The 27,668-nt window shown below is 38.9% G+C and overlaps 1 protein-coding gene across 1 annotated transcript in view; it reads left to right on the plus strand.

Moving 5' to 3' along the window:
• The window catches only part of PDLIM5 (PDZ and LIM domain 5), a 177,863-nt gene that overhangs the window by 144,369 nt on the left and 5,826 nt on the right, over positions 1 to 27,668 (plus strand). Inside the window, 3 exon segments of the mRNA XM_032762585.2 lie at positions 760 to 944; positions 18,989 to 19,163; positions 27,087 to 27,267. Coding sequence (XP_032618476.1) covers positions 760 to 944; positions 18,989 to 19,163; positions 27,087 to 27,267 — 541 coding nt within the window.

Genomic DNA, 27,668 nt, shown 5'->3' on the forward strand with positions numbered 1-27,668 from the left:
AAAAATAAATATATATAAAATTTTTTTAAATAGCAGAACTGTACATACCTTAAGACATAGAATCAGCTTTAAACTTCTTTAAAAAGGCAATATAAAAATATTACGTGCATGCTGGTATGAAACCACTAGAGCTCTTTTCAAATACTAAAATAGTCAGATATGGGAATGTAGTTGCCCATCACTTGCATGTGTCAGTCATTTTTGTGTTGACATTTTTATGGACATATGGACACTTACCCACTATCCAAGAAGAAAATGTTAATATATTTAAAAAGTCAGTAATGGAATAGTCTTAATGTCATGCTGAGTTTAAGGTAGAGGATTCTACCCCTGAAGAAAAGATGCTGTAAAAGGGACTTTTATATTGACTATTTGCAGAAATTTTAAGAAAATAGCTTAAAAAAAGTATTTAACATGCCTTAGCAGGAACATTTGTTTCTAAGTATGCAGTAGTCCAAAAAAACCCAAAACTCTCAGTAAGAGAGATTTTACACAGTGGAGAAGAAAAAAGATAGGTGGGCTTAGTTTTTAAATTAGTTTTGATTTTAATAGGGGTCTTGAGGGCAAGTTTTGTAGGATTTGGGACTAATCTGTGACTTTTTGCGTAAGAAGGTAATCTCAAGTATGATTATGATAAAACTGCTCATGCAACTCATGCTTTAGTATGAATGGAAAACCCTTCACACCTGGGTCTTACTGAAGTGAAAGTATGTGTGTGTTCCTGTTTGGGTAAGAAATACTCTTTTTGTCTCTGAACAGTGATTCCCTGGAGTCTTCACAGCCTGTTGCTTATGCTGCTGCCTCAGTGAGGAGCATGCCTGTAAGTCCAGACAAAACTGACACCAGACCAGCTGCAGCTAATATCACATCTGCTACTGCCTTTAAACCAACTGGACCTCAAAGTGCTGTCAAATACTCAGGTTGGGAACCTTCAAACCAAGCAGGTAATTTTAAAGAAGCCTTTCTTATTCACTTAAAGAACTTTAGACACCTTATTAAAATACTCAAGTTTATTTGACTATAAGAATTAAAACAATATTTAAATTCAGATTAAATAATTTGAATTGCTCATCCAATTTTGTCATTTAACAATATTCATTGATGATACTTTTTAGGTCAGTTGGATTTTAAATGTACTTGTGGGCCTGGCCTTTTTATTTTTTTTGTGAATGTCCCATCTATGTAATTGATTTTCTTCTTATGAGTAAAAGTTGAAACAGGTCCTTAGTTTGTTTATTAAAGTCAGATAAAAGAAATTTAAAATATTAGAAGTGGAAATTTCCCAGATGTGTGTAAGATGTATGAAGATATATTTTGTCTGTGAAGAAGATACATACATATAGCATGTTGCCACTATGCCTTCTCCCAGCTGGATTTTTTTTATTTTGAGAATCTTCCATCGGTATTATGCAGAGCTTGTTAAGTGTTCGGTATTTCTGATTAGTTACCTTTGGTACCAAAAAGAGAATATGCAATTTTTTTAGTTTTTGTAGTGCAGTTTTTAAAGGTTGGTTCCTGTAAGGACAATATGAAAGTTTAGTAAATTTTATCCATGTGCACCAATGCTGAGAGAGCTTTCTTATGGAGAATACACTCATGAGCCTTTTTAAAAAAAAAAAAAAAAAAAAAAAAGAAGAGCAAGACAGTGGTGTGATCCAGGAGAAAAGGTGTTTATTTGCAATAAGTATTTGTTCTAAGAAATATACCACATGAAAATTCATCTTCATTTTGTGGTAATGACATGTGTAGTATATTGAGATATTATAAACCTTTTTAATTACAGTGCTTCCCAAACTGAGATTATCTTTGGCCCCAGGCTGTACTTGAACATGCATTTGAAAATAACCAAGGAAGTTTTTATTCATCAAATTATAACCATCAGTTTCCTTGTAAGAATGAAATGGGTTTTCTCTCTTGTGCTTCTGATGGAACTTGAGTCATTAAGTATCTTTTTTTTTTTTTTTAACCCTACTATTAAGAGAGTTTCCTTTTTTGAAAAAAATCCATACAGGCTGGAAGATAAATCTCAATGAGCCCAATGTAAAAATGGAGAGAGAACATATGGTGTTAATGCTGGATGTTTTATAATGGAGTGTTTGGAACATATGGTTATATTATTGTCTGTTTAATAAAGACGCCAATATATTCTGGTTTGAACAAGCAGTACTACCAAAGATCCTCATGATGGCAGTACACTGTCACTTCTATCCTCATTTATAGCACTGTCACAGAGTAAGGATCTTCTTAAGGCAGCAGGATATTACTGACACAGTTACGGTTTATTTAAGTTTAAGTCAGTCTATATTTTTACTAATTTTTTTCTTTAAATTAGCTGTCTTAAAAATATCCTCTTAAAGTTATGCCTTCAGATCATCATGCAGTTGTAGCAAGCATTGGTGTGAATATGGTACCTATGTGAATTAAATAGTGACATGTCACATGAAATATTTGTCTAAATTATGAATTCTTTCCCAGTGTACTAGTGCTTGTTTCCACAGGATGATTGGTTTATTTGACTTGCGGAGATCCATTTCAATACTTGGCTTTTCAGCAGCAGGACAGTCAATTTCAATATGTTGATAGGAATTTCATTGCAAAATCCCACTACTGCAGCGTTAATGTACATGTAATGCTTGGGATGGATTGGGGGGGAAGGGGTGATGGATGCCATATAAGCATGGAGCAAGAAAGATGTATAAGGATGAATTAAATCAGTTTTCTTACAGTATATTCATATATTTACAAAGATTAGTATCCCTTGAAAAATTAGTATTGTATGTTGGTGATACAAAGCAGAAACACAGCCTGATTTCTTTTTTGAAATCCATTGCATATTGTCTTTGTTGCTCATGAGTTCAGGGCTTCTGATGGGTTTTTTTGCTTTTTTGTATTCAAGCATTTTCTAAGAATTTCAAGTCTTCAAGACATCTATATAGTGGAGGGAGGGCTGCGTGTGTAAGTGTTAGCTTTACATCATTAAGCCTTGACAATGTTCCTATTAACATTTGACAATTCTAAGAGCCATACAAACTGATTCTGTCAGATCAAAAGTCTGTGTTAATGTGAATCCCAGCTAGGCTGTTAAAATGAGGTATTCTATTTGAATGAAAGCAACTTCATTCTGTGTGCTAGCAGGCACAAGAGAGTGGCTGGGGCAGTAAAGCATTAGGTTGAATAATCAACACCTAATCCCATGGACAATAAAGTAAAAAAAAAAAAAAAAAAAAAAAACAGCTTCCTTCATCCTAGTTCAAGGTGATCTGGTAACTGTAGAGAAGTTCTATGCAGACAGTGACCATAATCACCTTTAGCCTATTGTCCTGCTGTAGAGTTTGGGGGTAGATTGTTTTAGGAGAACCAGGCTTAGATTGCCTTAAATGTAGCCAGCTTCCTTGGGAGCTACATCTCAGGTCACTATCTTTTCCAATAAAAATATAACAAAGGCTGGGGTAAAAGTAGGATAAGAGGTTAGGCTTTCTGGCTTTCGTTATGTCATGTTTTACTTATCGTGCTGTCCTTTAGAGTGTCTGTGTCTAAATGCTGTTTGGTTGTTAAAACACTGGGGCGGGGGGGCGGGACATAGAATTTCTGCCATTTCTAAATCTTTTTTATTTTATTTTGTTTTTTTAAACCATCTGAGTTTCAGTCTGGCGGGGCAGTATAGGTAGGTATACTTGTCACTGTGTTAAGAAATAATGAAGAGGCTGCATTTCACGATTTGATTGAAATGTTAACAGCCACCAAGGTATCTCAAGCTTGACCGGAGATTATATTACAGGTTTCGTTTGAGATCTGCCCTTTAAACCTGACGTTAGCTCACCTGTGGTTTTAGATAGCATGTGTTACCCAGAAGTCTTTTGAAGAAGGTAGTAATGCAAAACCAACAGATGAAAGAGATCTAGGCATGGTTACAACAGCATTACAGCAGAGATTGGATCTTCTTTTTCTCAGGCATATATTTTACAAAATGGAAACCTTCAAGGTCTCCCTGAGCCTAAATTTACTCACTGAAGTTAAGACCAGCAACCTTTCTCTCACAGGCACAACTCCTCAGGATAGAAGTAATCATGCATTTAAGAAACAGAACAAAACTTGAACCATTTCAAGGCATATTTTATACTCGGTCACTAATTCTATTTCCTGGTTGCATTCTGTGTATCTGAAGCTTTGAGTGTCCTTGGTAAGTGAAATTCCTGACACTTCACAGTCTAAAAACAATTCAGGCCAGATTTATAAAGGTATTTAGGAGCCTAAAGGTGCAGATCTAGACTAAGTAGAATTTTCAAAAGTGCCTATTTGTCACACAGTGAAAGTAATTCAGTGTCTTTCTGAGAGGAAAGCTGGTTCTCGTTTTTACTAACATGAAATGCATGCATACAGCAGTGTTAAAAATGTATTTCATACTTTTAAGCAGCAAATTTGCCCTTCATAAGCATGGATGTCTGTCTTAAGAAATAAAAGAAGAAGTCTGTCCATATTCATTTGCTATTAATAGCAGGCTTGTAACATTTGAAGATTGTTTCAAGCAACAGCTTCTAGTATTAGTGGCATTTAGAGCAGTTTTAAAATTGTATGTTGAACATCACATCGTGCTGTATCCGTAACAAAGCTGAACATGGTGGTAGAGTTCAGTGTGGTGTCCAAAGAAGCTGCAGATGTGTGATTAGGCGCTTGTCCTATGTACATAGCATGAGCATTATGGGTAGTTTTAGTTATATAATTTTAGACTACACTAATCAATCACTAGTCAGGGTAATGTCTTCTGGTATGCCTACAATAAGCAGCAAATAAAGTCGCCCTCCAGATTAAGATTCCCCTCCCTCTCTGTCACTCCAAAAAACCCATGATAGGTCTAACTCAGGAGGGTCATCTTCAGTCAGCGCCAGCAGGCAGTAGTGCAAGAAATACCCAGGCTGATCTATTTAACAAAATAGAAGCTATTTATTTTCTATGTGAGCAGCGCAGTGTCATCTGTCTCCCTTTGTTTCTGCTATTCTGGACTACCTACTAACATGAACAACAACTTTTGGGACTGCCTATCAGCTCCAGAGGGAGAACGCTTAGCTACAATATCTGCAAATCATCCTGCAGTTCATGATGAGACCATATGTTCCCCACCCTACAGTTGCTAGATTCTGCAGAGGTCTCATTTCATTTGTTTTCCCCAATCTAAGAAGCCCCCTCCTTTTTGGGACTTCAGTATACGATTATCTGACTTAATGGGACACCCTTTTGAACTCTTAACCTGTTCCTTTCACTGTTTATCTATGAAGACTTCCTTTTTACTGGCAGTTGACACTGACTCAAAGAATAGGGACCATTCAGCTCTTCATGATGGATACCCTTTATACAGTGTTTCATAAGGACAGGCTCAAAGGCAGGCCTCGTCCTAATTGTTTCAGAATTCCACACAAACCAATTTATTATTTCCCGGTATTTTTTGTCAAGCCTCATCAAACCTCAGAGGAAGCTAAGCTTCACAAATATGCTACAATATGCAGTCTCTTTTTACATCGATAGGACAAATCAATTCAGAAACACACCTTGACATTAGTGGCCTTTTCAGAGAGGGTTAAGGATCAGGCTGCGTTCTCAGAGGTTATGTAAGTGGGCCTCTAACCTGAATAAAGACATGTTATGGGTTAGCCAAGTTAGAACCACCTAGCCATCTCGAGCTCAGGCAGTCTCTCCGTCCTGTTGGAAGAATATCCCAATTTCTGAAATCTATGGGGCAGCTACATGGAATTTGGTCCAGACATACACAAGTGTCTACTCACTGGTGAAAGATTCCAGATCAGACGCTTGTTTGGTAGGGCTGTACTGCGGTTTCTGTCCTCGTGCTCACTTCCACACAAATGGACAACTGTTTGTTCATCACCAAAAGTGGAAGCTATGTAAAGAATCACTTGAAGAAAGAACAGTTATTTACCCTACAGGAACTATAGTTTTTCCGCACTGGAACTCCCTGCACCCCTTCTGTGGAGTCTTGTTCATCTAGCGTTCTATATACGTCTTGGTACTGGTCTTTGTTCCTCAGCATCTTGAGAGGAAGTGAAGAATAATACTATATCGAATTGACATTGCTGGGGCATTTTAAGATAGAATTATTCAGTAACCTCAATTACCCAAATTGGAATTTGGCCAGGACACAAACCCATTTTGTAGACCATCTAGTGGGAAGCCACAGGCTGCAACTCCCAAGGTGGCACTCTATTATCATAGACAAATGGTTTCAGATATGCCTTTCCTCCCATCCCCTGCTTCCACAGGTCCTAAGAAAGAATAGTCATGACAAGGCCGGAGTCCCTCTTGTCTGAGGCAGTATGTCTTTGGTTTTGGTTCCCAAAGCTTCTGTCAATATCAGCCCACCCTCCAAATCAAGCTCCATCCCTTCAGAACTCCTGATGTAGGACAGGGGCAGAGTCAAACACCCCAGCCTGGGCTCCCTTCACCTTTACAGCCTGGTGTTTGGATGGGTGTCAGAAGCAGAGCACTCTTGTTCGACTCCCATTCAGGCTACACTTATCCAGAATAGAAAAGATTTGACTAGGACATGCTATGTAGCTAAATAGAGGCATTTCTTTGCCTGGATACAGCACAGTCATTCTTACCCAGTTTCTTCAAGCATATAGATAGTTTTAGTTTACCTCTTGTCTCCAAGGAAATCTGGTCTCTTGATCAGCTCATTACAGGTGAACCTCACAGACAGCCATTAATGCCTTCCTCCCTCCAGTAGACAGGTGCTTTGTCTTTACAACCCATCTATGATACAAATCACGAAGCGCCCCATCGAGGCCTTTCTGCAAGTCATTAAACCAGCACCACTGGGAATTTTAAACTCATGCCTTCAAAACTTATTAGACCTCCATTTGAACCCTTAGCAATATGTTCTATGTCCCACCTATCCATGAAGGTGGTATTTCTAGTGGCCATCACTTCAGCCAGGAGGTTCAGCAAAGTGGGAGCCCTCATGGCAGACCGTACCTTTATGGTATGTCGGAAGGACAAGGTAACCTTCACCTTCGCTCTAAACTTCTCTACAGAGTCATCTCCAAATTTCACCTTACCCTGTGCATTCATTTATTTGTCATTTTTCCAAAACCACACACTACTTCTGAAGAGAAGACTTCACTCCCTCAGTTTCTGGCGTGCACTTGCTATTTACTTGCAAAGTCCCAAACCCATCAAAGTCTCCAAGAATCTTCATTGCAATAGCAGAGAGATCTCATGGTCAAGCTATAATCTCTTAAAAGATTTGAGTGATTTTTCTAGCTACACCTCTACCCCGATATAACGCTGTCCTCGGAAGCCAAAAAATCTTAGCGCATTATAGGTGAAACTGCGTTATATCGAACTTGATTTGATCTGCCAGAGTGTGCAGCCCCACTCCCCCAGAGCGCTGCTTTACTGCATTATATCCAAATTTGTGTTATAACGGGTGGCGTTATAATAGGGTAGAGGTATATATTATCTAGTGCTACAGGCTAGCTCACATTGTGCCTCCCAACAATATAACGGCCCACTCCACAAGAGCGCAGGCTACCATGATACCATCCCAGCAGGGGGTCCCTATGCAGTACATACGCAAAGCAGCCACCTAAGGTCCACATGCATGTTTGTTACATGATATGCACTAGTCCAGGCCTTTGCCGCAGATGTAGCGGTGGGATCTGCAATACTGCATGCATCTTTGCTGCCAGCTTCCTTGCATCCACCTCAAGTCTGAGCCCTGCTTGCCAATCACCCGTATGTGTAATACAGATACTCAAGCACTCAAGAAGCAGAGGTTACTTATTGGAACTATAAAAGCAGCAAAACTTCTGTTAGTCTATAAGGTGCCACAGGATTCTTTGCTGCTTTTACAGATCCAGACTAACACGGCTACCCCTCTGATTATTGGAACTAGAAGTTCTTTGAGATGTGCGATCCTGCTCTGTTTTCCACTACTTGCCCTCCATCCCTTCTGCTTCAGATCTGGTTGGATTCCCAGGAAGAGGGGAACTGAGGGGGCATCGACCCATGCTGCCTCTTATATGCTCACTCGGGAGGAGAGATCAGTTGTGCATTTGTGGGCCAATGGACACTGATGGTTAAAATCTCTGGATTGAGGCGCATAGTGCTCATGCATACCCGCATGGAGAATATAGATAGGAACCAAACACCTTGAACTTCCAGTTACAGTAAGTAACCTCCATGTTTCATGTGTATGGGGTACATGCACGCTGGGAGTAGAAAATGTGACCACTACTGTTGTTAAACATGGTTTGATATCAAGTCTAGCTGATGAACTTGTCATTTTCTCCTCAATGGCCAGGAGAAGAAATTCTTGCCAAGATTTGAATCTTCTTGCAAACAAATTACTCTTGACAGAATTATGACTACATTCCAGTGTCATTTTACTATTTAGTAGCTAAATATTATATAGCACCATTCATTCCCAAAGAGACCCAAAGCACTTCACTCAGCACATATACTGTATCGAATTGACATTACTGGGGCATTTTAAGATAGAATTATTCAGTAACTTCAATTACCCAAATTGGAATTTGGCCAGGGCACAGACCAGTTTTGTAGACCGTCTAGTGGGATCTTTAATAGTCAGAAATGGCTAGGATTTTAGTTTTATGTACCTTTTTTTAAAATGAAAGATCACCCTGCTACTTGCACTGAAGTTGGGGAATGGACTTAGGAGGAGTGCTGACTTAGGAGGAAAAGTGCCATCAAGAGGATTTCCAGTACTGTTTCCTGAGGTTCCTGCTTAGTTTTGGGGGTCTGAAGTGAAGTGGCACTGGTTCAGCTCCTAAAAATCAATTTTCCATCTGGGAAAGGGTATTGCATTTTAGTCAGCAGCTCTCTTGTCTCCTGGACCTTGTAGCTGAGTAATAGGATCAGATATGGAGGATTTGTGATGTAAGGTTCAGAAGACAAACTAATTTCTAAGTGAGTAATACTAAGTGAACTGCTACCAGAGTATATTAACTTCGTTTTTCCCATTTGTACTATATCTTCTTCTCATCTTATTTCTTTGTCCGATCCCACTAAGATACACAATCCCTTCCCAGCAGAAGCAAGATTGGAATGTCAGCATATTCTTCAATAGCTACAACTGTCAGTTGCCTAATCCTGAGCCAGCAACATGTGTTAAGCACATGCTCTGTTTGATGGAGAGAGCATTTTGGAAGCTTGCTTTAAACATAGACGAATTGTTCCCCAGAGGTCTTTGTCTGAAAAATTCTGTTATTTCCCTGCAGTTGTCCTCATATGTTTGCTAGGCATGAATTTACCATTTATTCTCTGTAGCGTCATCTTTCTGTAATTCTCCAAACTGATAGCTGTTCTTTCTTCTTGCTTGTTCCCTTGGCACCATAGGTAGAACCTCCAATGTGTGAGAAAATTTAAACCTGGCACTAGCCATGATGTGACAGCCTATCCTACGTATAATGACAACGTAACCAAGACAAACGCTGACTGTGCCCACCTGGTGGCAGTTATATCATGGGGAGAAGTTTGAGTCTACTACAGCCTTCTTACTGAGGAACCTGGTTGAAATTCTGACTATACTGAAGTCAGTGGGAGTTTTGCCATTAGCTCAGACAGCACAGGGTTGGGTTCGGAGATCCTGAGTTTAATTACTGCTACAAACAGCCCACCAAGAGCTATTACATTACAACAAAATGCTTATCCTTCCAGAAAGATTTTTCTCTAGAGGTCAATACAGAGAGTGACTATGACATATTCGCTCTTTCTCCTTTTCTGTTTATTTTCTTATTTTGCTTTTTCCCCCCCTTTCAGACCTGATAGGGAACTGGATGGCTCATAGTTCTTAGAAATGCTTTAAGCTGGGAGAGTCAGCCTAGCCTCACTATTAACATCACCTTTGTTTTCAAGGTTCTGTACTCCTGAGAGTGAGAAATAAGTTGAGCTCATCTCTATTCACTTCCTTTACAGAATGGGGAAATTAAAGTATGGTTAAAGGCACTGTTAATTAAAAGGGATCAACTGACTGTGTGCAGTGAGAACTGTGGTCTGAACTGGGGAAGAAAAAACTGGTGTAACTTGACAAATTGGTGAAGAAGAACCTTGTATGTTGGTATGCTGACATCTGGTAAAAATGAGACTTTGAATCCAATGAGGTCCTGTCCTTTTCGCTGAAATGAAAGTTTACCAAAGTTAGCCATTGCATAATGCATGCCTTTTTTAGTGAAAACGTAAAACCCTTGTCTCACTAGTTATCTATAAAGAGTAATATGACTGATAGATGAAAACACCAGAAGTTCCAATGTGGTTTATAGATTTGTGTTTTAGTAATTTTTCAGTTAAGCTAAATTATTATGCTGTCGTATGACAGCAAGCCACAAGAATTTGATTCTTTTAAAAGTTAACTCATGTGAACTCAGACTTAGCCAAGCAAAACCCATTGTGAAACCACAGTAAAGTAATTTGTAAATGTCAGCCATTCAAATTAAACTGTTTACTTTCAGTGTGAAATTGTAACTCTTGAGAACACAATAAGAAGCAGACTGTATTTAGAAATCTGAATATTTGTGGTTAAAAAGGGAATGGGTCACAGGAACAACTCAGTTATGCCCAAAACGTGTTGAATATGCATGGTATAATGGACTTTACTATAGGACTTCCTGAACTGAAGCCCGTCTCTGTCAAAAATCATACAAGATCAACAGCAAAGTAATGATGACATGGTATTGCAAAACCTGCACATCGTTTCACTTAACTTTCCTGCAGTTACAGTGATGCATCTATCGGGCTATTTGAACAGACAAACACATTGTTTGCTCTTGCAGTGTTGTAATTGCACACACAAGTTGGGAACACCATTTTTCCATGTGTGAGTTTTGAAGATGAAGACTCTGCATTCCTCTGCTTTTATAAAACTTGAATAATATCACAGAGATGCTAAGGATTAATTAGTTAATGGGCCCAGTTCTGCTTTGCCTGGCACTCTGTGTAGTTGTTTACATTAAATCAAAACAGTAACATATAGAACTCGCATGTTGTAATAATGGAAATGACTGTACAAGGTACAGAACAATGGAGAATGAGGCTCAGTGTTTGTTCAGAATGCTTTGAAAATGTAAAGCATGATCCATTTACTCAGTATTAGCCTTATAATTACTCAGTTTTAAACATCAGTGTAATGTAAAGGAGATACTGGGTGTATTTCAGTTGCTTAAGTATAGGTTGTTAATTTTTCATAAGGTTTTATTCACTCTTCTTATTTAATTTTTAAGGTAAAAATTATCTGAACTGAAAGCAGTGAAGACAACAACAAAAAATACCCTCTGCAGAAAAGTGTGTTGTGGGTTTCAATATGTGAAACTCCAGCCAAACAGGACTGCACTCTGTTGTGCAGGGGTGTATGTCACTCTCCAGGCTCTCTTGCATTCCAGGACCCTTTTCAGTAAAAGACGCCAGTTGTGCCAATTTGTGATGGTATAAGATGTAACAAATCACAAGGAGACAGGCTGAACCAAGCCGAAACCACCATACTCATTTTAATTAAGATACTTTACAGCCCATTTAATCTGAGTTCTTCTAGCTGAAAGGCTAGTTGCTAACACAGGAAACTAACCCCCCGAAGTTGCAGAGGTTCCTGAAATTAGGTCTTGGTTGCACCTGTTCTGATTTTTCATGGTGCACATACCAGCATACCCAGTCATTTAAAGAAATGATAATGGTTTAATCCTTCCTGTTCTACCTTTCATCAGCAGGGGTTTTTTTAGCTTTGATTATAGTCCACAAATTCTGTATGAACCAAAGAGGGACTATTGAATGCTTTTTTCTCTACTGCTTATCTTGAAGTTGTGTTCATTTAGCCTGTGCAATTTCATGCAGGGCTCATACTGGGTAGGGTATTGCATAAGTTTAATATAACTAGTTGACAGCAGATTTTTTCAGACCCTTTGTTTCATCCGGCCATCTGTTTTGATTTGAAGGGAAAGGAACTGGAAGAGTTTGTACTGCACCGTATATTAACAGGAGTCAGATAAGTGCGCATATGAACCTTTATATTTTCCATTCATCATACAGTAGTCTGATAGCATTATGTAAATCATTGGATTACAGCACTTTCAAATGAAGTTCTGGCGCTCCCACCAATGAAAGCTGCACTGTTATTTATAGCTATTACATGAAGTCTGATGTTATGTTTAAGTGAGCGTTAAACAGTTCAGACAGTTGTATTGTTGCTATGCACCAGAGAACCTCTGTCAAAGTGACTTTGGCACTGCTACATATCCGCCTTTTCCCCTTTGTCTTAGAAATCTTTCACTAGTGTTTGTATTCATCCATGTGTTCAGCATTGGAACATGCTATTGTTAATATAACCAGGGCAAAGTCACACTGGGATTTTCAGAAAGAAAAAGGCAGTTCTTTACCTTGCTTCAAATCTAGTTAAATATTAAACCAACCATACCAAAGAGTTTTGTGAAAGTAAATACTTAGGGCCAAACTTAATAATATAGTGCACAGTGTTATTCATTTTAGAAAAGCTAGCTACAACAATGAAAAACGGCCCTCGGTAATAGTTTAGAAGGAGTATCATTAATTAATGGCAATGAGGGCAAAGTGAAGCCTGTAGAAATCTGAAATGTCGCTCACGGGTTCCCTTGTAGCCTTCAGAGACCCTAGATCTTTGCATGCAGCTCTTCCAAGCTACTCCAGTCACCATGGAGTATTACATCCTGGAGCTTATCATCCCTCCATATTAGAGTGGCTGCCATCTGCTTCATTTTATGAAAATTAAGGGGCGCCATTAAGACTCCCTGTGAAAGGACAGTGAAGTACTTTAAGAGGCTTCCAGGGTTTGGCTGGGTGGTTTCGTTTCCTCTCTACACTCAGAGTTCATTTGACAGGTTTGGGCACCTTCAAAACATCAGCAACCTCCCAAGTTACTTGAATGCCCTGTCATGCTTTCTGTCAAATTTCAGTAATCTTTTGATTGGGCTGAACTTGCGCATTTCTCCTTTAACCGACATTTTTAGGGTCTGTTTTCTGTTTTGTTTGTTGAAACTTTCTTTTTTCCTTACATATTTTTGCTAGCCTTACAGTTCAGTTGCCTTCTTTTTTTGCTCTTTAAAGCATTGCAGTCTGATTTGCTTCAATGGGGGACATGAGGGTATGAACGGTGACAGATATATATGTCTGACAGTAGGTGAACGAAACAAAAATCATAAAATCCATTGTATAAACTACAGATAGGGCTCAAATTGGTGATCTGTTCCAGATCATGTTGCAGGATGTGCTAGTATTGAATATGCTAGCTTCAGCCTAGTTCTGGTAGTACTTGAGTGTAATTTAAGAAGACAAAAAAATGGCTACTCTAAAAGCTATCTAGTTATGGGGGGGGGGGGGAACTTCACAAAACAATGTTAAATAGACTTTAAAACAGGAGTCAAAAGTGGAAGGTGTTGCTTTTGTGATTGCCTCCCTTTTGCTCGATTGAACCAGGGACTTCCAGGGTTAAAAGTGTGAGATGCACGTCTTGAGCTTTAAGTGCCACAGCTTTGTAGGTGGGAAGATGTAACAATTTTTGTTTGTAACACAAACACTCACCAGTGGGTTACACATCTTGTTCAAAGCACTGGAAGTTAGTTTCAAAATTCTGAAGTAAACTGTAGATTTAATGGATTTTTGGTTATCCTTTGCCACAGAATCACAGATTATTAGGGTTGGAAGGGACCTCAGGAGATCATCTAGTCCAACCCCCTGCTCAAAGCAGGGCCAATCCCCACTTCCCTAAATGGCCCCCTCAAGGATTGAACTGACAACCCTGGGTTTAGCAGGCCAATGCTCAAACCACTGAGCTATCCCTTCCCCCCAAGAGTCAAATTAACCAAAGGTGTATTGTCTAATGTTTTAAATATACCTACCAACAGCTTTAAACTTATGCTTTGCCATGATTTCTAATGAGGAAAGCAATTCATTCTGTTCTAGTTTACATCATCAAATAGGACTGCTGCTGGCACATAACATAAAAATATTAACCTCACAGAGAGAGAGAGTAGGTATTGAAACAGTGACAGGAATTTCTAAACACTACTTTGGAATTCTTTGTAAAAATATTCTTAGTCCTTATCCTGCAATCAGATCTACTGAAGTACCATGTAGAGTCTCGCTGGGGAGAGTGCTGGCAGTTTGTATTACTGCATCCAAGACTTGTTTATATAAACACCATTCTCTGAGGGATTAAATTTTAATTTTTCAATTTGTATCATGACCACAATCTCATTTTGGGCCTGATCTACTCCTGTTGAAGTTGAAAAGGCGTTTTGCCATTAATTTCAATGGAAGCAGAATTGGGTCTTCTGGTTCAGACTGATGTTATGTTGTCTTTTCCTGTCCCCTCATACGGTCATAAACTGAAGAACAGAGCACCAGTCTGAACTTCGAATTCCAAGCTTTCTTTAAAACTATTCACTGTTGTGTTTTTTGGTATTAAACTTCCATTCAAATTAATTCTTATGTCTGTATATGAAAGATGCTCTGTTACATAGGATCAGTATCAGACAGGAGCTGTTACCAGAACTGATGAGAGAAGGAAAGGAGTTATTTGAAATAGATTTTCCCAACAATGTTGAGAGATTTTTCACATGCAGAGATCTTGTTTTTGACCAGAAATAACTTAGTTTAGTTCAGTCCCCACACAAATGGGCTTTATAATTACTGTGCATTGAGACTAAAGAAAAGGGAACACTATGTTGGTTCATGAAGTAATGAAAAACAAATTAAAAAGCAAAAGGTTTTTCTTAAATAAACAATGAAAACAAAGTTAGCAAATGTGTTTGAATTGGCATTGGTATTTAACAGGCATCTCAAATACACATTAGCAGTATACCAGAAGCTGTGCTGGAATTTGATTTGTGAAGAAAACAATCTTCAAAGGGATTAGTTTTTAGTATGTGTCTTTGTGTTCTTACTAGCTGGTACCTGCAAGCTAGAAGGTAAAGTACCAGGAGAGGGATGGAAAGCATCATTAATCAAAATATTTTTCTTTCATGTTTCTCAAAAGCTTTTTTCCACCTTGTTATCTGCACTTATTTGTAGGCTCAGCAGGCATTAATAATCTGAGATAAACTACAATAGAGCAGTGACTTGCTCATGATAAAGTGTTTTGGAGATACCGTTTTCAGAGGTAACCACTTTCAAGGAACACTAAATGTTCAGGTGATGGATTAAGAAGTGTGATCTTTTTTTAAAGATCTAATTTTTTAACAATTATTGACTGTCATCCATTCTGATCTTGTTGTAATAGGTGTTATACGTCAAGATTAACAGTAACATATTTGTATGGAAAAAAAGAGTAACTCATATACTTTATACTACCTCAGAGGTTGGAAAGGATCCAAAAGAGTGTCAGCCTTATCTCCAAATAACCTGGCTCATGTCAGTTTATCAAACCATAGAGTTAATTGGACAGAAAATGTGTGTGGTGTATTGGTCTTCCAATGGGGAAGGAGTAAGGAAAGTGGGTAATGAGGCCATTTTGTTGGATTAATAACCAGCAAAATTGCAGTACCAAAGCCTTGGTGCCAAAAATTTCTCTTTCAGGTGTACTTTTTGGCCCCAGATATGTGTGAATAAGTCTTTTTAGTTCCAAGAAAGAGTGTATTGTGTCACTTCCCTTTTACTATTAGAAATGACTCGTTATTTAATTTTCTATAATATCACTGCTGCCTCGATGAGTGACTATATTAGCATATTATAGGGTTCATCATAACTCTAAGCCATTATACCACTTACATGCTCTAGAGTCTAAAGATCCATGCTGCTAGTCCACAGGGTAGATCCGCACTCCTCTCTAGGAGGCAGGATAGACACTCCCATTATTTTTCTTCAAGATTATCAAAACGAGTCAAGACTGCACAAACTAATCATGTTAAAATGTCTTGAGAATTACATCCATATATGATGACCATACGTCAGGCATGTTATTGTCACAACACACGCGTCACAATAAAATGTCAAGATTTCACTCTGTAATCATGGAGTTTTTCTCTCTTTTCAACTCAATTCAGTATTGAGTGGCTTTGCAGCATACAAGGCTCTGGATTGCTACACTAAAGCTACAACGCAAAGCAAGTAGTTGTTAGCTCTTCTCTTCCCTGTGATCACAAGTAAAAGGCCGCTATACTACTTTTTGTCATCGTGCTTAAGAACTAGCAAACAACCAGACTTCTAAACCAAAAAGGAGTAATTACCTTAATATGCTTAGCTTGCTGCAGCAATAGAGGGAGAAGTGGAAGACTGCTTATTCATGATCCTGAGCAATGGAAGACTATCTTCTGTGCCTTTCATATCCCCCTTTCTCTACTTTTTTTTTTCTTGAAAAAAATGTTTTTTTTAACTCAGCTCTTAAGTGTCCCTTGCTTTCAAGAAGTAGTGAAGATACACACTACAGTTCACGTAGGATGCTAGTTTGTGATGTTTAGCTTATCAATATTAGAAAAACAAAAAGGGAGAAAACAGTGTATCTGACAAGGTGGTCTACTTCGCAAGCCCATCCCGAAAGGAAAATACCATCTTTGTCACTTGGAAGACCTATTCATAGACTCTAGGACTGGAAAGGACCTCGAGAGGTCGAGTCCAGTCCCCTGCCCTCATGGCAGGACCAAATACTGTCTAGACCATCCCTGATAGACATTTATCTAACCTACTCTTAAATATCTCTAGAGATGGAGATTCCACAACCTCCCTAGGCAGTTTATTCCAGTGTTAAACCACTCTGACAATAGGAACTTTTCCTAATGTCCAATCTAAACCTCCCTTGCTGCAGTTTAAGCCCATTGCTTCTTATTCTGTGCTCAGAGGCTAAGATGAACAAGTTTTCTCCCTCCTCCTTATGACACAGTTTTAGATACCTGAAAACTGCTATCATGTTCCCTCTCAGTCTTCTCTTTTCCAAACTAAACAAACCCAATTCTTTCAGCCTTCCTTCATAGGTCATGTTCTCAAGACCTTCAATCATTCTTGTCCTTCTCTGGACCCTCTTCATTTTCTCCACATCTTTCTTGAAATGCAGTGCCCAGAACTGGACACAATACTCCAGTTGAGCCCTAACCAGCACAGAGTAGAGATGACGAATGACTTCTCGTGTCTTGTTAATTCATCCCAGAAGCATGTTTGCTTTTTTTGCAACACCATCACACTGTTGACTCATTTAGCTTGTGGTCCACTATAAGCCCTAGATCTCTTTCTGCTGTACCCCTTCCTAGACAGTCTCTTCCCATTCTGTATGTGTGAAACTGATTGTTGCTTCCTAAGTGGAGCACTTTACATTTGTCTTTATTAGCCTATTAGCTAAGGGCATGTCTCTACTAAATCCCTAAGTCAACCTCAGGCTCTAGTCTTGCAGTGTGGGGGAAGGAGGTAGGGGCAGCTTAGACATGCCCGGCTAAGGGCATGTCTATACTAAATCCCTAAGTCAACCCCAGGCTCTAGTCTTGCAGTGTGGGGGAAGGAGGTAGGGGCAGCTGCCCGGGTTTCTCAAGTCCCAGAGCAGGAAGCTGCCAGGCAGCTGCCCAACTGGGATTGGTATGCTGGGGGCAGCCAGGCTCTAGCTCCTGCATGGAACCGTTAAATTAACAAGACAGCCAGCAGCCCATGTAAGTAATGCAATGTGTGCACAGATGCTGTCTCACCCTATCTACACTGACCTAAGCGTTATGCCTCCGGTGGAGGTGCAGTTATGTCAGTATAGTACGGCACTTATATCAGTGGGGCAAGGCTATAGTGTGTACACTGGCATAATTAGGTTGCCATAAGCTGCCATACGTCTACACATCCTCCCCTGTCCAGCTCGTAGAGGAGCAGGTCACCCTTAGTGTGGTCTTAAGGGGGTATGGTATTGCAGCCCTCTCCCTTTTCATCTTCTGAGTGGGATAGTAGAGATCTATGGAAGGGTCGGGGGGCATGGGACAATGAATTCAGTGTTGCCAACCCGCACAATTTTATCATGAGACTCCATGATGCTTGGCATTTTTTCATAAACCTCAGATTCTGGAAGCAAGTTAAGATGTGAGAATCTCAGTTTTCATGTTTTTAAAAACTATTCTGATTTCAGAAATGCCTTAAAACCTGGTCCTTGTACACCTAAAAGTTCAGAAGCCTGCTGCCTATTAATTTCATTTGGTGACCCCTACTTCTTGTGTTTATGAGAGAGAGTAAATAACACTTCCTTATTTGCCTTCTCTACCAGTCATGATTTTATAGACCTCTCTCACTCTTACACACGATGAAAAGTCGCAGTCTTAATCTTTCCTCATACAGAAGCTGTTCCATACCCCTATTCATTATTGTTGCCCTTTTCTGAACCTTTTCCAATTCCAGTATCTTTTTTGAAATGAGACAACTACATCTACACATAGTATTCAAGATGTGGGCGTACCATGGATTTATATAGAGGCAATATGATATTTTCAGTCTTATTATCTATCTGTTTCTTAATGATTCCCAACGTTATTTTTTTGCTTTTTTGAGTGCTGCTCCACGTTGAGTGGACACTTTCAGAGAACTGGCCACAATTACTCTAAGATCTTTCTTGAGTTGCAAGATGTATGTCATGCTGTTTTGTCACTGCTCATATATTTGTAACCTTGGCTTCAGCCTGACCTGTCCAAAGCACAGTGAGATCTTAACATGTCACATATTGTGTAACCTGATTGCTCCATTATGTCCAATTTTGTCGACTCTTTTCCAATTGGAAAAACATTCTGTGTTTCCCAGAAATTTTAATGGTACTGTTGGTTTGGTGCTTTTGGTGGCTAGTCACCCGCTAGATTGGGTGAAAAGAGTAAACTCGATCTATCACGTCACCCTGTTGCTATTTTTTTCACCATTATGTATGTACTGTGCATATTTTACACACACATTCAGGTATTGAACTGAGCTCTCTTCACTTGTATACCCGTTTATTGAGGTTGACGCAGTACAGAGACAGTATTCAAAATACTTTTTACTCTATTCTCCATAGCTCCTGCAAGTGGATGGACATCAAACAATATGACACCGTCTGGCGCAACTGCACCACGCGATAAGTCCGTGACACAACCTCAAATAACAGAGCAAGACACTTTGGTGCAGAGAGCAGAGCATATTCCAGCAGGAAAGCGTACTCCTATGTGTGCTCAGTGTAACCAGGTCATTAGGTTTGTACTCTTTTCAATGATCATTTTATCCTAAAATCTTTCTGACAACATAACCTTGTTTTGTTTTGTTTTAATTATTTAGTCTCAAATGCATTTGGGCTGCATTTCAGCATAACCAGATTCAGTGTTATACACCATTTTCATGCATGAAATCCACGATTCATTGTTTTAAAAATTTTTTAATAAAAGCCTGGACCTGGTGATACAGGAAGCTAATGTGGAAGCCAGGATATGCTCTCAATAGCCCTGGGTGCTTTTAGAACCTGTTTTACTGAAAATTGGAATGTTGACTGGGACATGGCAAAAATAAAACCTAAACCAAATAAACAAGTTGTGACACAATCAAACATTCATTCAATCAGCCCCAGAAGATTAACAAGTCGAAAGGCAAATACAGGATGATGTGCAAATCAAATAAGGAATAACCAGTTTCAAACAATACTTGGTAAGCCAGAACAATTAAATGAAAAGAGGAGGAAATGTAAGATACTCCCACACATAAGAAGAAATGTCACATTTTAATTATTGCTAGAACTACAGTAATAGTTTTTTTCCCAATGTCAGATCTTGAAATCTGTCCAATCATAATCTAGGGCTAATCATCATGCACTTGATTGTTACAGTGTCTAGTGACTTTTTGTTGTATAATATGGATGGAAAGAAATTTCACCGTGACACATTTTTGACTGAGATTAAGCTAAATAAATTCCATTCACTTCAGTGATATAATGATGGATTTTAATATATAGCCAGTGATTTCTGCCAATTAGCTGATGAGTCTCTCTCCAAAACGACAGTAAATGGAAAAAGGACCACCTCATGTGAATGTGTGAACCTTCCTGGTGTTCCTTGCATAAGGAGGGGAGAAGGGTGAATTTCCTAAGAGCTAGGTCATGATCTTGAGTTAAAAAAAAATTTTTAATGTATGGTGTGTTCTGGTCAAATTTTTAAAAATACCCTCTTTCTCTCCCCCCCCCCCCCCAAAAAAAAAAAAAGCTGTCACTTACCTGGGCTGCTCAAGCCCGTAAACCCATGGGAAAATAATTTACCACAATGGTGAGTGTTACAGGTCCTCCTCTTATTTTGACCTGTTAATCTATTAACCATATTTTCAGCTATAGAAGTAAACGAAATTGAGAATGCACTGTAATTGTCAGCATGGTTGAGCCAACAGGATACTTTTTCTGAAAAGCTAATTTTAAATAATTACCTCTACTTCATATATAAGTCTCAAAATATAATAGAAAATCAACTTTTCTCTACTGTAGTCTGTTGACTGTACTGCATCTTTATATCATGGTTTGGGATCCAAGTCAAAAGAACTGAGACAGCTCCGTAATCATATGATGTGATGTATACAACTGAATTGAATTCCACTTTTTGACCCATTAGCTTTCCATTCTGATAGTTTCCTGTCTGATCATTTAACATTAGGTTAACTTTAGACTCAGTAGTAACTGAAATGTGGTGAAATACATTAGAAGGATTTATTTTTAAATGATTTCTTTGTTATTTTTATTAAATAATCAAGGCATTAAAAATGAGCAATCTGGAAACTTTCTTATAGCAATAGTGAATGAAATATGTGCCCATGTTCTAATTCAAACAGAAAGAGGCATTCACTCCGATTCAAATTTTATGCTGCACTATACAAACGTAAAATGTTTGTGCTTACGAGTCTGATGGGTGCAATTAAAAGGATGTATTGAAAAGTTGAACCTCTAAGACCATGTATCTTTTAATTATCTCATTACCTGGCTGATAGAAATTTCCAAATGGATCAGTATATAATAAATTACGTGCAGAAAACCAAGCACAGCTGTAGTTCTTTTGTTTTTAAGGTGTAGCACTATCATCTCTCACTTCAGAAACTGCAGCTCCTTTTAAATTGTTGCTGGTTTAGCAGACATGTATTGTTGCTTTATCTACACCAGTGGCTCTCGTGCTCTAATCGGGAGAACCAGATGGTCACATGATGCTATTTCACCTTGGTTCAAGCTGCTAAATCTCATTTAATGGATTTAAACATACATTAAATCCTCTCCTAATATTACGTAGCTTGCCATGTTCTTGGAGCAGGGACTGTCTTGTAATGTGAATATGCAGCTCACTGGGGTTTTGGTGCATGATTAGGACCTCTAGGTACTTCTGCAAGACAAATAATAATTTGTATGTAACAAGTTGCTGTAGTTACCATATGGATGATGATTGATCACAAATGAAATGGGTGATGAGCTACATAACTGAACTGGAGAATGTGTGCTCCATGAAACAATCTCTGTGAAGATGCAGTCCACACAAGAAGAAAATACCCTGATCAACAGTTCTTACACCATCACCTACTGTAGATTTTGTATCAGAGGGGTATCCTTGTTAGTCTGGGTCTGTAAAAAAACAACAGAGAGTCCTGTGGCACCTTAAAGACTAACAGATGTATTGGAGCATAAGCTTTCATGGGTGAATACCCACTTCGTCAGACACATGACATCTGACGAAGTGGGTATTCACCCACAAAAGCTTATGCTCCAATACATCTGTTAGTCTTTAAGGTGCCACAGGACTCTTTGTTGCTTTTTGTAGATTTTGTGTGGCAGATATCTCCTTAATAAATTGATTGATTGGTACTGCGACCCAGCACACCAGGTTGCAACACCAGTCACTCAAATTTGTCATAACAGAGGGGCTCCCAGGCCTAATCTGAGTGATGGTCACAACATCACTCCCTCAAATTTGGAGGGGTGGGGTGTACGGGCTAATGGGCCTGGGGAGAGCAGGTTGCTGGTGGAGGGGGGTGCCTGAAAGGGGAAGAGTAGGGTCACGTGGAGTTGGGGAGGCAAAACTATGCCACTCCCACACTTAAATGGTGCTTTGCAGCCATTGAATGATGATGCATCTTAAAGTGAGGGGTTCTGTTTTCCCGCATGTATGCAGGGGACTTGCATATCTAACTTCCTTTTTCATTACTGCTAAATATTTCTTACATAAATCCCATATATTCTGGTGGAAGGATTAGTTCCTGTGATGCTGGATTAAACAGCCTTCTGGACATGAATAAAAATATGGCAGTTGCAGTTCAATTTGCATGCCATTTTCAGTTTTAAGCTTATTGCTACTGGGATTTATTTTAATTAGAGGAAAAGCTGGCTAGTCACACATACATGGCACGTGGGTATAGCACGGAGTAATTGTACCATATGATATTTCAGTTTGACCACTATTTATCTGCCTTTCAACAGTCAGTTGTATATCAACTCAGATTATTCGGGTGCTTTTTATAGGCCAAGCTTTCATATCTTCAAATGCCAACAGAGTTCTTAAGAACAAGGATAATTTCATGTCAAGATCAACTGACAGTACTGTAATCAGTATACTGAGTTCACCCAACATTCTCACGCTACAGTGGTTTTGGAAGATTGTGATGGCTTTTGGAGTTCAAGTTTTAACATAATTACAGTTCATGCCCTTAGTGACAGCATTACCTAAGAAAAGGTAGGAGCAGGATCAAGTGACATTCCCTTGTATACCTGTTTTGCAGCCAAAATGCACTGTCGAGTTGGTTACTTTACACTAAGGCATAGAGTAACCATAGCTTGTCAAGCCAAAAAAATTGAGACATCTTATAACTTTTTAATTTATTCTCTTAATTATTGATATGTTTATCTTCCACAGACTTCAACATTTTCCAAGGTTTCATTAGATAAACTTTTCTTTCTTTGCATAAAAGTATCCAAACCATACACAAGCTATATTTTCTGTTTAAAATACCTATGTAATTTTTGTAATGAGGCTCCAACAAACTTTTAATTGATAGCTCCCAAGGACTTCAGGAACTCAACAAGTCTCTTAATATCAAGATGCTGAACTGGTTATCACCTGGAAATCCAAATTTGTATCCTCTGGGTCTCCACTAATAATATATTCTTGGGTGTGTGTGACAAAGGATTTATTTTTAAGATCTATTTTCAGAGTTGAATTATTTTGAAGGAGCAAGGGACAAAATTCAGAGTACCATTTTTGTTGGCTTCTTATATATGAGAAAATACATATCATGGGGTTCGCCAGCGACTGGGAAGGAAAAAACATTTCTTATGTTTTTTGGATGGCCAGTCTGTTAACTATCAAGCGATTGACCAACTGAGCAGATGTGACAATTCTTTCCATCTCCCCACCACTAAATTCCTCTGTTGGCTTGATAGTGCAGTACAATGCACATTGATCACCTAGATGGATTCAGCAGCCGCACCCCATGAGTATACTGACACTGTATCTAGTTATAGTGTCAAAATTGTGCTTATTTTCTGGTAAGCCTTTACTTCTCTTTATAGTGCTTACGTATAGTATACTTTTATACTGTTTATTTAATATAAAAGTGGCTGCCTACTTTCCACATGCAGTGATCCTTGCAGGGTGCCAAACGAGTAATAGTTGGCTGAGTATCCATTTCTACGTCCAGCTGCAGGGTTTGCACACCTAGTCTGCACAGTCATGTTTGAAAATGGGGCCTGAAGTCCTTAGCGCCTCAAAATGGCCTATAAGGAGAGCTCACTCAAAACAAACTGTGGCGTGTGGGATTGCCCTTGATTTTCATGATAGAGTATTTTCATGATTTTCATGATTTTCATGATGGTTTTATAATAAATACGACCTACAAAATTTAACCTCTTGCAGTTATAACTTTCTTTTAGGTCCAGTGGTAAATGAATACCTTTCATTACTGCAAGCTCTCAGTTGTTTTTGATGAAACAATTTAATTTGTGCCAAGATCAGGAATGCCTCCAAAATTCTGAATATCACATCTTTGTCTACTTTGCAATTATTATTTTTTCTGTCCTTTGGGGTTTTCTTTTTAGGGTTTTGGGTGTGATTAAACTTCTAACGTGTTTAAACAGTGACCCAGTGAAAAGTATGGTTTGGGGTTTTTTTTAAAAGGCATGTTTCTGAACATGCATATATGGCGAGTACGAGCATAGTGATGGAAACAGCTGAATCCTAAGAGACACTGTGCAGTATGCTACCATATTTGTCTGGGGCCTGTTGGGAGGGAAAACTGCTTAGATACAATTTTATACCATTTCCTGTCCACCTGGATTCCAGCATACTATCTGGAATGGTTAGTCTAAAAAATATCAGAACTGTGGAGAGCTAAATATAACAGATGTTGAGGTCCCTCTCCTGCTTTTATTAGAATACTTTCCTTCCACTTTGCAACTGTCCAAGCCTATCATTTTAGTACAGACAAACAGAAACTTGATCCTACTGGAGCTGGAAGAACCTCTTCAGTGTCAGTCCTTTGTTAATGAATGCCTTAAATTAGCCTGTGCTGACACTGTGAGAAGAGAGCACTTTGTTGTACACAAGAACTTGTATTGTTTGATCTGTACATAACTGAAAGGGCATTGATGTAAAAAGGTGCTTGTACAGAGGCTGAAGGGTATCAGGTTAGGTTAGGTCAGCGTTTGCACTATTTAGGCATCCACAACGGAGTCTGGAGTTTGATGACTACACTAATTTTGTCTTCTAGGTTCAGTGGAAACAATGTTTGGAAAATTGTTCCTATTTCTCCAGTGGTCAAATATAATCAGGCAGTAGCTTTGTAAATTTAAATAAATGTTGTTCCTTTTTCAAGATGGTCCATGAGCCATTTTAAATATACTTTAGTCACGTTTCCTTTGCTCTCCTCTCCTGTTTGTGTTGCATCAAGAAAACAAATAAGTGAGGCAAATGAAAAGAATTATCCACAGCTTCTTTCGATGAATTTCCCCACTTTCTACTGCCCAGTTGTCTTCCCATCCTGCAGATACCCTATCCTAGCAAGCTAGTTGGAAGAATTCATCCCCATTGTTCTCCCTACCTTCCCTCATTACTTGGTTGGTAAGAAAATCTTGCCATTTTATACAAAAAAAAAAGTCTATTCCTGTCATAAGTAGATAGGTAAGGTAAGGGTTAATTTTCTTTTGCCTGTAAAGGGTGAACAAAGGGAACCAAACACCTGACCAGAGGACCAATCAGAGACCTGGATTTTTTTTAAAGTCTGGGAGGGAACTGGAAACTCGGGGTCTTTTTGTTTTCCTCGGCTGTGAGTAAACAAGCTTTTCTTCTAACTCCATCTTCTTTCAAATATTCTACTATCAAGTGTGAGTACAAAGGAACCAAAGTAATCGGCTGTGATGTGCTTTGATTTGTATTTAAATGGGTGTTGATTTGCTGGACTGGTTTAATTGGGCTATCTTTTAAATCAGACTGTTTATTCATATTTTCTTATAAGCAAGAGCCTGTATTGATCTCTTAATGCAGTATTATTGTTTTGTATTTTCTTTCTTTTTATATAAAGTTCTTTTTTAAAACCTGGCTGAGGTTTTTGGGGTTTCTCCGGTGAGGCTACAGGAAGGGGGGGTGGAAAATCTCTTTATATTAGCTTTACTAGATTTGAATGCATCGCCTCAGGGGGAGGGTGATTTCCCTCTTTGTTTTGCCTTCAAGGAGTTAAGTACTGCATCGCCCAGGCTCACCCAGGGAAAAGGGAGGGGGAAGCGGGGGAGCAGATAACTAGGAGACAAGGGGAAAGAGCTTGTTTTCCCGTTGAGATAGGGAGACCCAGGGGTTCTGGGTCTTGGGGGTCCCCCAGGGAAAGGTTGGGGTGACTCGGGGTAACTAGGAACCCTAAATAGTCCTAGTTGGTGGCAGCGAGATAAAATCCAAGCTGGGTATAAGCTTGGGGGGAGGTTCATATAAACACTCAGATGTTGAACTCTAAGTCCAGATTTGAGACAAACGTTTATTACAATTCCTCCTTTAATGCCTTTTAATATTTGGAATCATTGTGGTTCTCAATTACATTGTGGTGTGGGGTTGTTGTTTGTTTTAAGTTTTGGTGCAGGACAGAGTGCTGTACATTGAGCATGGTCAGAACTAGGTTAAGTAAGGGAGCAAGGTACACGATACCTTCAGGGTTGCAGAAGATAAAGGTATGCTAAGAGATAGATGAGTCTAAACCACAAAGTTTTGTTCCAGACCCAGATTTCCTCAAAGTTTGCATATGGTTTGAGCTTAGTCTCAAATGAAAACCCTATCTTTGCTAAAACAAATTTGTGACAGTATCAGAATAAATAAAGATAGAAATTAACCTCTTTAAATATGTTTCAAAATGAATATAAATATAACTGTGTAAGGGAGAATTTTATAAGTATATTCTGGCAAAAATTAGCTTGATTGTAGACTGGGTTCTTTTGTCCAAAAGCATAATTGACTTATCCAAATGAATATTTTACAAGTACTTCTGCATTTCTCAAAGGATAATGGCTTGACTTCTCTCCTTCTGGATGCAAAATGTTCTTGCCATAATTGGCTGCTGGAGAAAACTGTAGTCTCTCACCTGGAGTGGTTCATCGCTGCAACAGACTCTCAGAATAAGGAAACTTATTGTATTTTTGTCTCTTGAGAAGCTGATTGTATCTGTCTTGACTTCTTTGTCGAGTCACATCTATTAACCTTTGTAACCTTGATACAGATATGTTCTGAAAAAAAGTTGATATACAAATTTTAAATGAAATTAAATATATTTTGCTGTGGATAGAAATAGTTTGGAACATAATGAGATCTTATAAAATAGTAACCTTTTTTCTAGCAATCACTTCAGTGTTATGGCACTATATCTAATGGAGTTCAAAATAAGATGTAAAATTAAAGCCATTAGTGTTTGTTGTGAACAAAGATCATTCAAGGCATTATTGGAATATAGTGAAACTGGCACAGACTTATTCAGCGTTTTATTGGCGATTGTTGTGGCTAAGAGATGTCAACCACTAAAGGTTTGTAGTTTGTACTAATGTTACATGGGTAATTTGGATAGGTGTTTACAGTTGTCAGTGTTGCCTCCCGCAGTTGCACAGCATTGGCTAAACTAGTCCCTTCTCCTTTAACCAGGGGACCTTTCCTGGTGGCTTTGGGGAAATCCTGGCATCCAGAGGAGTTTAACTGTGCTCACTGCAGAACCTCTATGGCCTACATTGGGTTTGTGGAAGAGAAGGGGGCTCTCTATTGCGAGATATGCTATGAGAAGTTCTTTGCCCCTGAATGCTCTCGATGTCAGAGGAAGATACTTGGAGTAAGTAATCAAACTGTGTGTGCATGGTTTAAATTTAGTTTGTTTTTTTTAAAGGTGAATATTCACCACAACCTTTTCCTCATTTCTGTAATGAGAATAGTTGCTGTTACGGAACACTTTACTGCAGATTGTTAAGCGCTTTTTTAACGTACAGGGCCTCTCATGTCCCTTCTAGAACTCTGAAATCCCCTTTTTGTAGCCAAGTTCTCCTGAAGATTCACTCTGTAACATCACTACAGCTGTCGTCATATACAGATAGGCTGCAGTTCTATATTCTAGTCCCATGCCAATAATGGACATTACCACTTTATCTCCAGCACTGTTTGAAGAGAGACGTTGCAGCCTCCCCCTTGCCAGAAACTGGACCCCAAGCCTTTCTTCTGGCTTTGCCTCTTTGGAGT

The sequence above is a fragment of the Chelonoidis abingdonii genome, chromosome 5, assembly GCF_003597395.2.
Source record: "Chelonoidis abingdonii isolate Lonesome George chromosome 5, CheloAbing_2.0, whole genome shotgun sequence".
Lineage (NCBI taxonomy): Eukaryota > Metazoa > Chordata > Testudines > Testudinidae > Chelonoidis > Chelonoidis abingdonii.